The sequence below is a fragment of the Megalops cyprinoides genome, chromosome 1 (genome assembly GCF_013368585.1).
Source record: "Megalops cyprinoides isolate fMegCyp1 chromosome 1, fMegCyp1.pri, whole genome shotgun sequence".
Lineage (NCBI taxonomy): Eukaryota > Metazoa > Chordata > Actinopteri > Elopiformes > Megalopidae > Megalops > Megalops cyprinoides.
The window spans coordinates 15,384,657-15,399,505 of record NC_050583.1 but is presented as its reverse complement, the minus strand read 5'-3'; the positions used below and the strand labels follow the sequence as shown (position 1 = coordinate 15,399,505).

At 43.8% G+C, this 14,849-nt stretch overlaps 1 protein-coding gene across 1 annotated transcript; it reads right to left on the bottom strand.

Annotated features, from left to right (window-relative positions):
• Window positions 1-1,680: 1,680 nt before the first annotated feature.
• rtbdn (retbindin) lies at window positions 1,681-10,378 on the bottom strand. Its single transcript, XM_036541881.1, has 6 exons — window positions 10,062-10,378; window positions 8,298-8,478; window positions 7,804-7,903; window positions 6,565-6,693; window positions 6,339-6,447; window positions 1,681-3,357 (listed from the first exon to the last, which is right to left on the bottom strand). The coding sequence occupies exons 2-6, from the start codon at window positions 8,467-8,469 to the stop codon at window positions 3,001-3,003; spliced, it is 867 nt and encodes a 288-aa protein (XP_036397774.1). The 5' UTR covers window positions 8,470-8,478; window positions 10,062-10,378; the 3' UTR covers window positions 1,681-3,000.
• Window positions 10,379-14,849: the final 4,471 nt, after the last annotated feature.

Below are 14,849 nucleotides of genomic sequence, written 5' to 3'. Positions count from 1 at the left end.
TCATACAGGCAGATATTGCCCAACCCTCATTTTGGAGGTGTTGGTTTAAGGATAATGTCTATTTTTTTTTTTTTTCTTGATATGTTGTTTTTTTTTCCCCAAGCTGTACACGTCTTCAACTTTATAAGAAATCAACTCTTTAAATAAATAGGTTCAAGGTTTGACATTTAAAGTTCAAGTTAGAGATCTCTTTTTTTGCATAATGGCTTTTATAGCTGTGTTTTTAGAGGTACTTAAATCAATTGTGAAAGCACTTCTGAGAGTCCTTGCTGACATTTTAGCCTTTGAAAAGGATCCGTCTGCATTTGAATCTTTGCACAAAGCAAGTCAGCAAATTTGTTTCAGATGTCACACAAGGTTATGCAGATCAGGCCAAAGTGTTCTGTGTGTGTGTGTGTGTGTGTGTGTGTGTGTGTGTGTGTGTGTGTGTGTGTGTGTGTGTGTGTGTGTGTGTGTTTGTGTGTCTCAGACTCACCCCTAATGACAGTGGTTATTTATGAGTTAGTACAAAGGCTGGCATCAATGTTATATAAATGCTTTGCATAATTGGAGAAAAAAATCTTGCCCAAGTAAACTGTATGCCCAGACCTTTGTTGATCAGTATTCTTAAATGATACATACAAGTTTTAATGCAAGTGTTTATACCTGGGAAATGCCAAAAGGTTTGTTTGGGTTTTGTGAAAAAAATGCAGCATTACCCAGGTTTTCTGTTGTAAAATAAAAGGATGATGGAGAGTTAATGGTAATGCTATTAACTGAGCTTTTTATTAAACATCAGACAGGCAGAGCAGGCAGCTACATTTGAGATTACTCATATTGCACGCCTCTGCTGTCAGCACTCCCTGCACGAGGTCAAGTGGAGTGCTTGATGGTCATTATTGTCAATATGAGATCCTGACCCTTTCAGAGACAGATTAATGATTATTCCACTCGTACGAGAGTGATTAAATTAGGTGGCATAGCTGACAATGGCTGTCCTCTCACACGGTGCATTAGAGCGGCCTGCCATTAGCAGACGGTACGGACTGTGCACATTAATGCAGGGCTGTCTTTATATCCTGTTATAGCACTGCGATACAGAGAGGATTGTGGGATATGTTTTCAAATCGGTGATCCTGAACTTGACACGGTTTTCAGTTTTGACAAGTATAGCTGTCATTTTTTCGATGGCAGGTAAATAAAATACTCTAAAAGCCTTTGGCATAATGTTGAAACTGCTGTACTGCGGATAGAGATGTCTCATTGTAGGACTTGTATTTTTGATGATAGTACAGATCGGCTCTTTCTTTGGTTTAGTCCTTTCACTCTTATAGTCCGTCATATTCAACTTATTGGGAAAAGAAACCAATAAACATGCTGGTTGGGGTACCCTCATAAACCGAAAACATTGGTTGCTCATCCTTTTGAAGTGAGGACAATGTGTCCTCTGGCCTGTTAGTCCTGTTAGGCCATGTCCCTTTTGTAGAGTACACTTAGATGTATAAGAACCACTGTCCAGTCAAAACATTAAGAGGAGTAGCCCAGTATAAACTGAGCTTTTATGAATACAAGCACACAACTAGTAACTCCTTTTATTTGAATAAAGATGCCATGTCAGATGTATTTAGAAATCCAGTATTTATTCAGCACTTAAAGAAAAGTAAAATCATATTTATATGTTTTGACAGTTTTGACGCAGTGGTGTACTCATTTTATTCCCAAATGATCCAAACTCTTTCCATGTGAAGCCTTCCTGCTTTCATTATAGCCTCCTCCCAGCTTTCTGTTGATTTCTTGTCCTCCGACCGGTGCGATCTGTCTGAACTCTCCAGCTTGGCCTCTGTTTGAATAGGATATGACTGAGCCTCAGTGAGCCATAGATGTCTTCCCTTTATTTAAACAAGAATGCAAATAAAAGCCACCGACACCTGGGGCCTGCTGTCATCCTGGCAATGACGAGAGATCTTTATTTAAAATGTAAAAATTGTGCCGTCGTGTTAACAGCCTCACCCCCATGTATTCAAAACAACCTTCTCCTGGAGGTTGCTCTGTTGTACTGCATTCTGAATCATATAACCCTGTTCTTGAGATTGGTGCTACGCGCCATCAGTGCTTCTCTTGCATGAATACCTCCCTGTTTTACCAATGCTTATGAGAGAGAAATGATTATACTGATATTCGGACGAGTTAATTAAGTTGTGGGTTAACTGCAGGCAGAGTAAATGTTATTCCTTGATCAGTGAAAGTATACAGTTTGCCAAGCAGGGTGTGTGTTACATCTTTATGGGGAAGGGCTGTTTAAACAGGCTGACTTGGAGATAGAGGAACTGGGGTGCAGTATCTCCATGTTTTTTTTTTTTTCTCCTACAACTGTCAGGTCTCAACACCAACACATTGGTCCACTTCAGGAAATTATAGCTTTGAAGCTGGTGTGAGCACATGATGAGCTTAGCTGAGCAGAATGGCCCATTCTTATCATTCAGCTGATGTTTTTATGTATATAGATACAGTATGTGTTTGTACATATGGCTGGAAATATATTGAACAGGTGATATAAAAATCATATGCTGCCAATCTGAGAAATCTACGCAAACAGTGCATTTTTGTCGCATATTTTTCTGAATAAAGGAAAAAGAAGTGCTCTTTCAGGGCCATGTTTTGGTATGCATTTCCCCTCCTACCACAGAGTAGATCAAAAAGGACTATGGTGTTATAAACATGACAAGGTGATTACAAATGGTTACGCCTCCTATATGAGCACACAGCTTTGAAAGCAGATGTCATGCAGTCATGCATATTGATTGCTGTTACAACAAGGTTTTCCGTAAGATCTAACAACACAGTGCAAAGTGCACATTCACAACATAAAGCCCTTGACGAACACCATGCCCCAGAAACAGATTTAGATTTTTGAAACCCTGAAGTGCTACGGCAGAGGGTTTAGCAGAGAGATTTTAGGGTACCTTTTTTTGGGGTTACACAACAGATTCTGTTAATGTCCTTCACGCCCACGAGAATGTTCTAGAACCCACTACCGCTGCCTTCCACGTCTTCCACAAAGAGAGAGCGTTTGCGCATGACGCTGTTGTCGTTGTTGGTCCGGGCCTGCGGTGGCGGCGCCGTGGCGCCCTGTGGCGGGCTCTGTGTGCGGCAGGGTGCCCGGTACTGTGGCAGGCCGGCCTTGGTAGTGTCCAGCTCGTCCGGGTCTTCCTCCTGGGCGCGGAGGGCAGCGATCACCTCCCTGTCAGAGGGGCTGAGGGTCAGGCAGCCACAGGAGCGGCCCTCGCTCACCTCTCCCTTCTCTCCCCCCTCATCCTCCACCGTCCCAAAGGAGTCTCCCCAGAGATTCTCACACAGGTCTCGTTCATCCTGGTACATCTGCTCCCCACACACACACACACACACACACACACACACACACCAAGAGACACATAACGAACACTTAGGTTAGCTGCTGAATTGAATTAGTTGTGATAGAAGCAGAAACCAAAAAAATGCAGACCACCATTTTCAGAACCACTTTGGAGAAAATACCTAAATTGATTACCCTGACAGGGTGGATTGGTTTTGAACTTTTGTGGACAAACGTAAACTAATGGAATTATGTTAAAAAGAGCCACCTAATGGAAGCCTTTCAACGTCATTGCCGCCATCCAGTGGAATAATCCTTAATTGTGCTGCTTTTCTGTGTGGGTAGGGTTCTTTGATGTTACAGATTTTCAATTAGGTACATGAAAGACTGGTTTTGCTCAAAGCCTTTAAGTCAGTCGATACAGAGCAAAAGCTCCGGGGGGGGGTCTCTGTCCCCCCCACTACATCCCGTTTGGAGTCTTCTGGGTGTGAGTCACCAGCATGCTACCAGTCGCCTCTACTCCGCCTCTCGCCGTCTCCCTCTCTCCATCTGTCTGAATGTATGGAGTGTGAGGGATTAAGAGTGAGTCACTGAAAACACAATGTGACACACTTGCATGCAATTTCGATTCGGTAAGTAGGACAGAGCTTTTTCCCCCTGCTCCAGATCTGAAGTAACTGACAAGCCCTATCATAAGCCTTTTCAAGAGACGACAATGGGCTGGAAAGGTAATTCAACGAAAGGAAAGGATCAGCCATTATATGACGGCAAGGCTTTCATGAGTGAGTCAGGTTAAAGAAATCAAATTTGCATTTTTACACATGGGACTGGATTCTTTTCCTATATTATTTGTTCTTATCCAGAGCACCTTACGTATCAATTTTTTTAATACAGCTGGATATTTACTGAAGAAAATAAGGGTCCAGTACATTGTTAAAGGTTATAACAGCAGTGCCCCACCAGCAACTCCATTCCAAACTAGCAACCTTCAGATTACAAACCCTGGTCCTGAGCACTACACCACACTGCTTCCTACTGCAAGCATGTGCGTATGTGTCTGTGGTTGCGGGAAAAGGTCTGGTTTTCCTGGTTTTGTTGTCTGAGACTGTGCCCCCACCTGCTTCAGTGCGTTAGCGCATGCCGACCACAGAAAGTGGCAGACCAGTGGTTGCGATGCGAATGCTGGTTTCCATGCCGGTGGTAACGCACCACAGCACGCCTACATGCCGGCAGTGTCCTCCTGCCCAGCCTGGGGAGGGGACACAGGACGAGGGGAACGCGGGCACAGTGACCGGGGGCTGCCTCTGTTTCCCAGTGAGGCTCTGGTGCTTTGTCTGCACGTTTTGTGCGTTGACCACGGGCAGATGGAGGCGGTGTCAGTTCGATTAGGAGCTGCGCCGCCACAGGGCCCGGAGAGGGAGCTGCGGCGGGCAGCTCTGTGTGCGTGCTGACATGCAGCGCTCGGACACAGCCAAGCCGACTGCGCTGGAGGAGGTCTCTCCAACCTGCCTCTCATTCCAGCCCTCTGCTTTCTGACCGTCTCCCTCCATCTGAGGGGGGTAAAACCACAGGGCAAGTTACCCTTGGTATGTTACATACCCTGGGTATGTTTCTGGTGTATCCCCTGCTTTTCTACCCACAATTCTGTTTTTCAGCTTTGTTTTTCACAAATTCAATTGTCATTGAGAGAAACCAAATTTGCTGTAGACAGATAGTTGGTTTTTAAATGGAAACAACTTGCTAATCAAGCAAAGTTCTGCTTTATTTAAGGCATTATTACTGGGATCTGGTATTGCTAGAAATGGCACAGAAATGGTGGCATTGGGGAGGTCAAGTGTAATGTTGCCATTACACCCTTGAGCAAAGGTACTTCAGCTGAATTGCTACAACTAAAAATACTCACATTATGTGTAGTCACACAGCTGTATAGACAGCCTCCTGAAAGTGTGAACAATTAAAGCTGGCAAGTGGATAAATAATGGAAGTTACAGTTCTGGCCAGAGGTTATACAGCAGGGTCATTCTGTAGACTTAGATGTGTGAAGGCATGTGTTCCCGCCATAGATCCCCCCTCTCTCTCCCTCTCTCCCTCTCTCTCTCTCTCTCTCTCTCTCTCTCGGTGATGGTGTTTTTTATTCTCTCAGGACACTGAAGTGCAAGAAAGTGACTGAATGTGTGAAAGAAGGAGAGGGAGAATCTCACACCTAATGAAGTCAGTATTTCTTTGTTCCCTCTTACACCAGTACAAAAAAAATATTTATGCCACGACTCAAAACATAGATGTTGATGCCTCTATGCAGACTTGTGAACATAGTGTACTATTTGTTGTAACATTTTGTGACAAGCGCCCACATTTAAATTTTTTTGGCAGGAGATTGTCTCAGTGAGGCTTTGCAGCCCCCTTCTCTCTGTCTGTCACACACACACACACACTGCACAGGGAAGAGACAGTGATGCGAGCTGACAGGGGCTGTGTGTCTATGCAGGGGGTTTGCTGGCAAATCCAGCTGTGCACCAGCCTTGGGTCACCCTGTGGGTGTCCGCACGCTTTGAAAATATCCCTTTGTCCAGCAGCACAGCGGAGGATCACTCCACCGGGGCTGCGATCTATGCGAGCATGTGTGCCCTTAACCCCTCTGTGTCTGCAGCATGGCCAGACCTAGCTGTGCAGCACACTTCCAAGTAATCACACTGACCGCAGTGAATGCTGGAAAATGGCCCTTTTAAGTATAAGGTTGAGCCTTTAAGTGAAAGAAGTGTGTGGCAATAATGGGATTGAGCTCAAGCCCTTGTAGCTCATTGAGGTCAGAATGTTTCCCCATGTCAGTGGCATGAATTGTTCCACTCCTTGCATATCACATTGCAGAGCACTTGCTACAGTCTACTGTTGTATAGCTTCTCTAGTCTTTCTGGACATCCTAACCATAGGGCCATTGAGTTTGTAAAATACATATAAGCAGTAGAAGTTTTAACCATTTTCATTAGTGTTCTAAACAGGGCCGCTCTACCTGCTGGTAGGTCACACACTTCCCAGTGCAGTTGTTTCCCTGGGGGCTCCATTTCCAGTCGCTCACCCAGTTGTGAGCGCATGTCAGATCTGCTTTGCAAGCCTCAAACCTGCAGGAACAAAGGCGTTGTCAGTGGCAACCTGCTCAACATCCATGTAGTCCCTGCCCCTACATTTGTGGCCCAGAAAGACAGGGTGGAGTGTGTGTGCCATCCTGATGAGCTCACCAGTCCCTGCAGAAGCTGCGGCAGAGTGGCACAGCCTGGACAGAAGCGGGCCTGTGTGGGTGTGGCCAACGCACAGCGTCCGGAGAGCAGTGAGTGAAACAAGCAACTCGCTTATGGAATGCCTCGCAGCTGGGGGGGGGAAAGGAAACGACGAGGTGAGACATCAAGGTGCATCGGCTGGCTTGTGCTGTCATAAAGTGCATCCTGTTTATTCCAGGTAAGGAAAAGGCCAGCCTTGCCAACCTCCAAAGCTGGAGACCAGTTATAATCCTTGACATAAAGCCCATGTTGATTTGAGGGAACACTTCACAAATGACTGATTTTGACCCTTTGCAAAATTACTGTTATGATAAGACTAAAAGTGTTTGAATGCTTTTTTCAGAAAAGGACTGTATTTAAGCCAACAGGAGGTCCAAATTGCTTCCCCTTGAGTGTTGTTTCTTTTAAAACAAGGTCATTCTTGTACCCAGAATAAAGCCGAGTGCTTTGTTCAGACTTGAATGTTTGTTGTATGCTAGAAAATAGGGAAACCAATCATATTGAAGTGGCACAACAATAAGTATTATGATAATAAGGAAGGCAGGGTAATGCAGCCAGTCTAAAAAAGAAGGTCAAATAATATTACAAAAGAGAATGGAAAGAGATCAGAAAGTAGCCAGAGGGTCATTGCTCTTGCAGAATCAGTGTCCAGAGGCTCAGTGAGCTGTGCAGAGGACTCTGGGTAATGAATTATGTAGCACGTCAGAGAATCTGCTGGCTTCAGGGAATTTTTCCTGTAAAGTTACCATGGAGGGTAATTCAAGGAAAAGTGTCATAAACCAAAATGTGTCAGGAACCAAACAGAGCAGGGTCAAAATCATAGGAAAGGTAAAGTCAAAAAACCTTATTTTAGTAACACAGTATACCATACGCTTGGTGATAATTAGGTAATATAGAAATAGTTTGTGAATCAGTGTACATATATCCACATATCGCAGTAACATGTTCTCTCCTCCCATGGGGTAGAGTTGTTGATTGAATCCACCAGTCTGTATTACTTCAACAGAACAGTATGCATATATCAGCTTTCTGCTTCAGACCAGTGTTCTCAGCTCACAGCTGTCTTTACACCATGTCCTTTATCATCACACACTTGCTGTTTAGGCATGCATGCATAGCTCCAGAAATATATCATCTTAATCACAGATGGGGCTTCTCTTTTGTTCTCTGTAGAAGAGAAAAACATTGAGAGTGGCCTACCTGGCACTGAGGGCTCCACACCTATCCCAGAAAATGTCACCCACTCTGGACACAGGGGATACTGCAATCTCCTGAATGTCATTTTCTGAACAGCAGGCATCTGATGAGACAAAAGAGGAGGATGAGAAAGTGGGTTGAAGACTGGATGTCATACGAACCTACAGATACGCTTTAGATGTGTGTGTGTGCGTGCGTGCGTGCGTGCATGCGTGTGTGAGTGCGTGCGCGTGCGTGCGCCCATGTGTATTCTTGTATAGTTGCTTACAGAATTATACTGATGACATGTCTATTGAGATAGGCACAAGGAAATATGAGGTAGCTGAGGTAAGTAAGTATAAACATGATACAAACTGTTGCTACCATTTTTACAAATACAGTACCCTATGTTTGTCCCCAGGAGGGATGATATGTGATGAAATGATTCAGACTGCTGTACTGTATATAGGTTAGCGCTGGCTCCAGTTGTATCAGAGAAACAGCTGTAGTGAACTCACTCTCTGTATAAAGCCTGCATTCTTTCAGGTACGGTTCCGGTCCAGGAGAGGCTTTGTGCTTCCCGTCCTGCATACAAGCCCCCTCCTGGCTGCACGACCAACCAATCAGCGTAGCCAAGACATAAGCAAGAACCAATGGCAACGTTTTGGGCACGTTTTTGGTGACGCCCATTTCTCCAGTCTGTTTTAAAAATAAACGCAGGTTACGTGTAATATCAGCACCTTGGACAGCGGAAAATATACACTATATATAATATAATATAGAAAATATATTCATGCGGTGAACAAAAACGTAGGTTAAATATAATGTGCATAAACAGTAGTGAATTGTTGCACGTTTCCTCTGGTTATGCCAATGAGTCGTAAAATGTTTTGTGCAACGGCAGCAGGTGGCATCACCATTTTCATGTCAGAGGTTTTGCTCATTTATGTGTAACTTAAAACATGAAAGGCTTCAGATGTCCCTAGTTTATTTATGTATTGAGTCACTGCGAAAATCTAGGACTCCGCTTCCTATCTTTAACGTCATTCCCAGATCGTTTTGCCCATAAGCACATTTTGTGTTCTGTGTGTGGTGCGTAGGCACACAAATATGCAAAGGCATGTCTTCCTGCATATGAGAGCGGCAATTATTGAGGAAGAGCTAAACTGTAATCACACAAGGTCAGTATTCATTCTCTGCTAAGTTGGTGTCGGGTGCAGTTGTAAATAATACCATGGAAGTCAGAGCGTGAATGGTGACTGCCGTATAAAGAAAGAAGTTGAAAATTAACTGAAAAACCTGAACGAAAAGCTCACCAAAATTATCTAGTGTGAAAAGCACTGTCTGTCGCGTTAAGTATCTTATTTAAATTCAGTGTTCTCTGTTTTTTCTCTGACACGTGTGCCCGACCGCTGCCTGCTCAGTTTATCAAAATAGTTCCGAGAAAAGAAACAGACCTCTGACGGACAGGGCTCTCTCTTCATTTGTGGTAGTTGCGGTAAAGCAGACCGAACGTTCTTTTAAAGTTCCGTCGTTTTTGCTAACTTTGGACGGGAATAATACAACTGTCAAGCCCATTTGTCTCAGATCGCTGTCTAGACGGTTTTCTGCGAACTCGTGTCACTGAAATGACAGATTTCCCGAAAATCCACCGTCACTCTTTACTTTTTGGATACGACAAAATAAGACAATTTAATCCAAGATAATTGAAACTAGTAGGGTAATGACATTTTCAAGTGATTAACTTGTTTGCCGGTCTGAGTATATATTATGGTTTTCATAAGAAAATGAAATATTATATTTTTTTCAAAATACGCATGCACGATAGGATGTGTTGTGCATGTTCATATTATTTTAATATTTGCTTTCATAATAACTGTTCCTTGGATTTTGCACGCAAGTGCATTGTCAAATTTTAACTAGGCGCAAAAGACTCTTGATAATAGTTTAACATACAATGTATTTTAACTTAATCCAGACAAATGATTTTATATTCCCATCCCCAATTAAATGCAATACACCAATATCTGCCAAGAACATTATTAGTCTTTTCAGCAAATAGCACAAAATTATTGTAATAATTCAGTAAAACCACGCATACCATCGGAACAAGATACTTTTGTTGGTACAACGGTTGACAGATTTTTAAACCCAAAATAAACTAAAAGAACAATACAGCGTAGGTGGCATTCATTCGCACAGTGCTGAGCGCGAGACGCAAGTCTTTTTGTGTCTGTGTTTTATCCTACAGACGGAGTAAGCGTCAGGGTTTGTCCTCTTACCTGCTGTGTAGTATGCCGGTGTTTGTGTGGGCTCCTCTAGGTTTAGGATAAAATGCGTCCTGTTGTCTTCGCGTTTGGTGTCCTTGCGTTTCAGCCCCCTGTCTTTCTTTCTCTTCTCCGTCTCTCTCTCTGTCTCTCTCTCTCCCCCCTCTCTCTCCCTCTTTGATATCTCCTCCCAAGAGCCCGCGCGCTAATTTAGCTGTGATTTACTGAAAGGTATCTTGATCACCCACTCTCCCATCATCCGCCTCTCTCATCCCTCGTGCTTTATTTTTGCGTGCCACTTTTTTGCCCCTATGCTGATAATCAAACATGCACTAATGAATCCAGTCTATGGGTTTCAGACAAATATCGCAATGGGTAATTATATTTCAGGTAGTCTGGTTTATTTGGCAAATTGTCTAAGGCCACTCCCCCCACCCACCCGTCCTCAATTCTTCATTGACCTCAATGCCAGTCCGCCACATCAACTCCTATAATGGTTTGTTGATGATGACTGTACCATGTACTGTTAATTTCATTTGGATGTTCATTAAATCAACAGCCACTTGCGAATGGTGTTTTGCGTGTGATAATTTAAAACCCAGCACCAGGAAACAAAACAATAGCCTCTCTCTGCCCTAGTCTGTCTGTAAACACGTGCTTAGCCTAAGGTGCTGAGTCACTTTCAGATGCACTGCATGTATACCGGACATCAGTGTTGGAGATGGGGGCCAGGGCTATTTCCAGCCAGATAGAAGTTCAGTATTGGTTACATTCAGACTCATTATTGCCGCCCTCGGTCTTACTGACCTGGCTGGCGGGGAACTCGTAATGGGTCTCTGTTCAAGTCCAGCCTCCAACACCATTTTATGTCTCTACTGTGAATGATTAGCTGTCTTTACGTTCACATTCTACTCTGACTCAGGGTTCTGCAAATATTCCGTTTCCTCCATACAATTACTGCTTAATCAAGTCATATCTATTAGGCTTTCGAGTTTCAACGAATGTGTGAAACGCGAATGCGTCTTTCTGTAGGCTATGGTTTAAAAACGCACGGGATCTATAACTAATTGTTGCGTGTCTTAGTGTTCGCCAGTGACAGCAGACCAACACATATTCTTCATAAATAACTAAACACCTACTTTGTATATTTAGCACATGTTTACAATGCCTTAGAAATCTTTGTCCGCCACGCCACGAGTTTCGCCACAGTGACTCAGCAGAGCAGGGGCGTTCTTGAAATTATATCTGCAATTATCATGCTTGCAAAAATAGTCATAACTTTGGCCAGGCGTCACGGGTGAACATGGAATGTTGTGTGTACGATTTTGCAGCGCACATTTCAGGGCTCAATTTTAAACCCAGAAGACAGAATTTAGAGTGACAGTTGTGTATTTATGCATATATATCTCTAAAATATTTGTCTTCAATATTCGCCAGCGCTTTGGTTTAAGACCGTCCTCATGGTGTATAGGCCCTCAAATCCCATCCCATCAAGACTTATGCGTTGCGTAAGGACTTGATTGTCATGAAATTTGGCTAAACTGATTTTTTGTCCCTCTCATAATTCCTGTCTCCTGTTGTGTTATCCTCAAATCTGTTTTTTTTTTTTCTATCAATTACACCATAAATGTACATTCAGCATAGATGATTGACTACATTTAAGGAAGTGAATGTTTTGTATATATCACCAAGACCTGAGTAAAAATAATTGTACTTGGTTAAATAGAAAAGAATGGCCTTTTTTAGACACTTTTAAGCAATCACACTGCTTGGAAACAATAGGGCTGTATGCAGGGCTTATTCAACATTTTGTTAGAATACTTGATGAGTTGTCTAAGGTTCATTCTAGATAAATGAACCCCAGGCCCGACGCTATGGGGGTGCTTATTAGTGTATTGCACCCTGAGACGGACCTCAGTGCACCCCCAGTATTCTCCTTATATCCCGATGTCTGAAATTGCACCCCTCTGTATTTCCTCCTGGCACCGAGCCTGATGAACCCCTCTGGTTGCCCCGTTCCCAGCTTCTGTAAATGAACTAGGACTGAAGGTGAATGCGTTGATATTTCTGTGTTGTAGAAATAAAGTTTCAACAAAAGAAAGGTGCGAATGAAATTCCTGCAGTAAGATGAAATATTTTTGATGAACTTATGCGAACAAACACCAGTGGGATGCGAGGTGAGATCAGCAGGACCAGACACAATGGTCGGCAGAAGAAATCCAGCTTCAGTCTCTTGACCACTGGCACCCCCACCCCCACCCCCACCGTGCCTCCACTACATGGATAATATGTGTATGCCGTCCTGGAGACCACACCAGGCCTCTGCTCAGTAAATCAGTCTGTGAGATAATCAGGGCCATGGTGGCCCAGTACTCGGAAATGACTGTGAGCCTCACAACCTTGGATGCACTTGCGGGGGGGGGGGGGGGTTTTAAACCGACTGCTCTGTGGTAATGTGAGGGGAAAGAATGATCTCCTTTGTGCCGGAGCCATTCGGGGGCTGATGAGATGAGAGAGCGACAATCAGCCAGTGCTGTTGGAATTAACAGAAGGCAAGCTGAGTTCCAGTCCGTGCTATTGTTTTTCTCCTGGTCACCAGGTTGCCGTTATTGTTTCACACTTGGCAAGCAATGCCAGCGGTCCTTGTTGTCGCTAATTGCGACACATTAATTTTCATCATTACGAAATGCTAAGTCTCTTTATCTCGTCACCCAGTGTCAAATCATTATCCTCGTCCATTTTTTAGGTTGTTTTTCTAGCCATCTCTAAAAAAATCCCCCAAAACGTAAACACAGCCACCTTTAGGATATGTGCACTTGGTGGAACAAAAGGAAATGGTGGACAATATGTACAGTGATTACCCTCCAGTATGTGCAGCACACAGAGCAGTGGAGTGTAGAATCGTCTATTCCACACTGTGGCCAGGAGAGCCCTACTCATTCACTGCAAGTGCATCTGTGTATTGGAAAGGGGGGGGGGGTATAGTTTTCTAGCGCTTGCCACCCTGAAACAGCAGAATGGACAGCTAATAACAGATGAACAGACGGACACTCCAACATTGACACCACAGAGGAGAAGGTCTGGGAGGAGGAAATGGAGGCTCCGGGGCCCCCCTGTCTGTAGGAATTTGTTTGCGGTACCAGACATCTCCCTTCCCAGCCGCTGTTTTTGCTTCTCGGGAGGAGGATGTAGCTGAAGATGGTGTGTTATATGAAGTGACAAGTGGGTGGAAAAAAAAATCGCACTTGCCTGCCATGGCTTAAACATCACAGATAGATGGTGGATCTACCTGCCTTTTTACTTCCAGTGCTGACATTTTGTCCTGGAGGCATCTTAGCAGCGTTATGCCTTCAAAGAAAGGTCAGCGCCAAAATGCCACTGGTTTGGTCAAGTTAGATAGAATAGGGAAGGTTGTAGAGGAAGGGAATGTACCAGTCTCTCAGAAGTCAGGTTGATGGATGGTTTGCTCAGAGTGCAAGCTAGCCCTGAAAAGTGGGGGGATGGAGTGGCATTTGATGGATGATTGAACGTCATATTTTCTGCAGAGCATGTGAACATTTTTTTTTTGCTACAGAATCCAGCCTATGTAGCATGGTTTGAAAAAAAGAAAAGGAAGGAACAGCACAGCAGGTGGTAGATGTTTAATGGCTCTGCTGGTGATGATCACACTAAAAGTGAGCCACAGCGCCCTCTGCCTAATTAATGCTGTAATGATCACCTGGTTTAACACAGACCTTTGAATTTGTGTCTTTGCCTTTTTCTTACAGTATCAAAGTCAACTTTATTGTCAATTCTCCAATATGCACAGGACATATGAAGGATTGAAATTGCGTTTCTCTCAGGCCCACGGTGACAATACAACAGTTCGACATAACACAATGAAGACATGGTTGAAGGTATGGTCACACTGATGCCCATGCCCGTATCATGCTTTTATTATCAGTCCTGAGCTTCCCAGTATAATGGAGGACAAGGGTTATGGCAAATTAGGGTGACATAATTATTTCAAATGTGAGTGTTTTTTAATATATAGAGGCATTCGAGTGACCTGATACGGTTCTAAGTCTCTGTTACCTGACACTGGAAGAGAAGAGAGGAAGAGTTTGTTCTTTCCTGCAGAAATCTGATGCCGCTGTTTTTTTTACTGGATTGAATTTCTCATAAAGGCATTGAGAACGAGCTTTCGCGGCTCGATAATTTTCGGCCTTCACGATGGTACTTTGTGCTCACTTTCTCACCCCATTTCCCTTGTGCAACACCGAGTCCTCTCTGGGAGGCCTGGAAGAAGGCATCTCTGAGGCTGGTCTGTGCTCCCGACACAATGAGATAAACAGGGATCTTTTCATTAACAGAGCCAGACAGTGGAGTCCAGAGGCACATTCGTGGAAGTTAATGCAATGAAACACCAGGGAGAGGTGCTTATCTAAACCTGATTTATTTCAGGATAGAAAACATTTGGATTACACGGATCTCCGTGCGGTGTTCATTACTCATTGGCCAATTTTTTGTTAAGAAAATCAAATTTCTGTTGCAGCGCATAAAAAAACCAGCGTCACGCACGCATTCAAAAGTAATTTCTTTTCATTGCACTGAGTTTTCTCCGGGCCTTAAACTTGTTAAGAGGACAGCAATAACTGAACTATTGCATGCCATGAATTCTCAGTGAGTGTTATGTGAATTAATTACCGTATATGGGTAGAACTGTTGCCAGGGGCCATGATATGTGAGGTTTCATCTGCCCTCCTGTGGTAACAATGGGAATTACAGTCTGTCCTGGTTTTCTTGTGTGAATCCCCATGAATG

Bases quoted from the DNA above. Each gene is read 5' to 3' on its own strand.
- rtbdn (XM_036541881.1), bottom strand. From the start codon at position 8,469: ATGGGCGTCACCAAAAACGTGCCCAAAACGTTGCCATTGGTTCTTGCT. The intron at 6,448-6,564 runs GTGAGCTCATCA...TTGTTCCTGCAG, and splicing joins CGCAGCTTCTGCAGGGACTG to GTTTGAGGCTTGCAAAGCAG. The intron at 3,358-6,338 runs GTAGAGCGGCCC...TGTGGGGAGCAG, and splicing joins AGTGTGTGACCTACCAGCAG to ATGTACCAGGATGAACGAGA.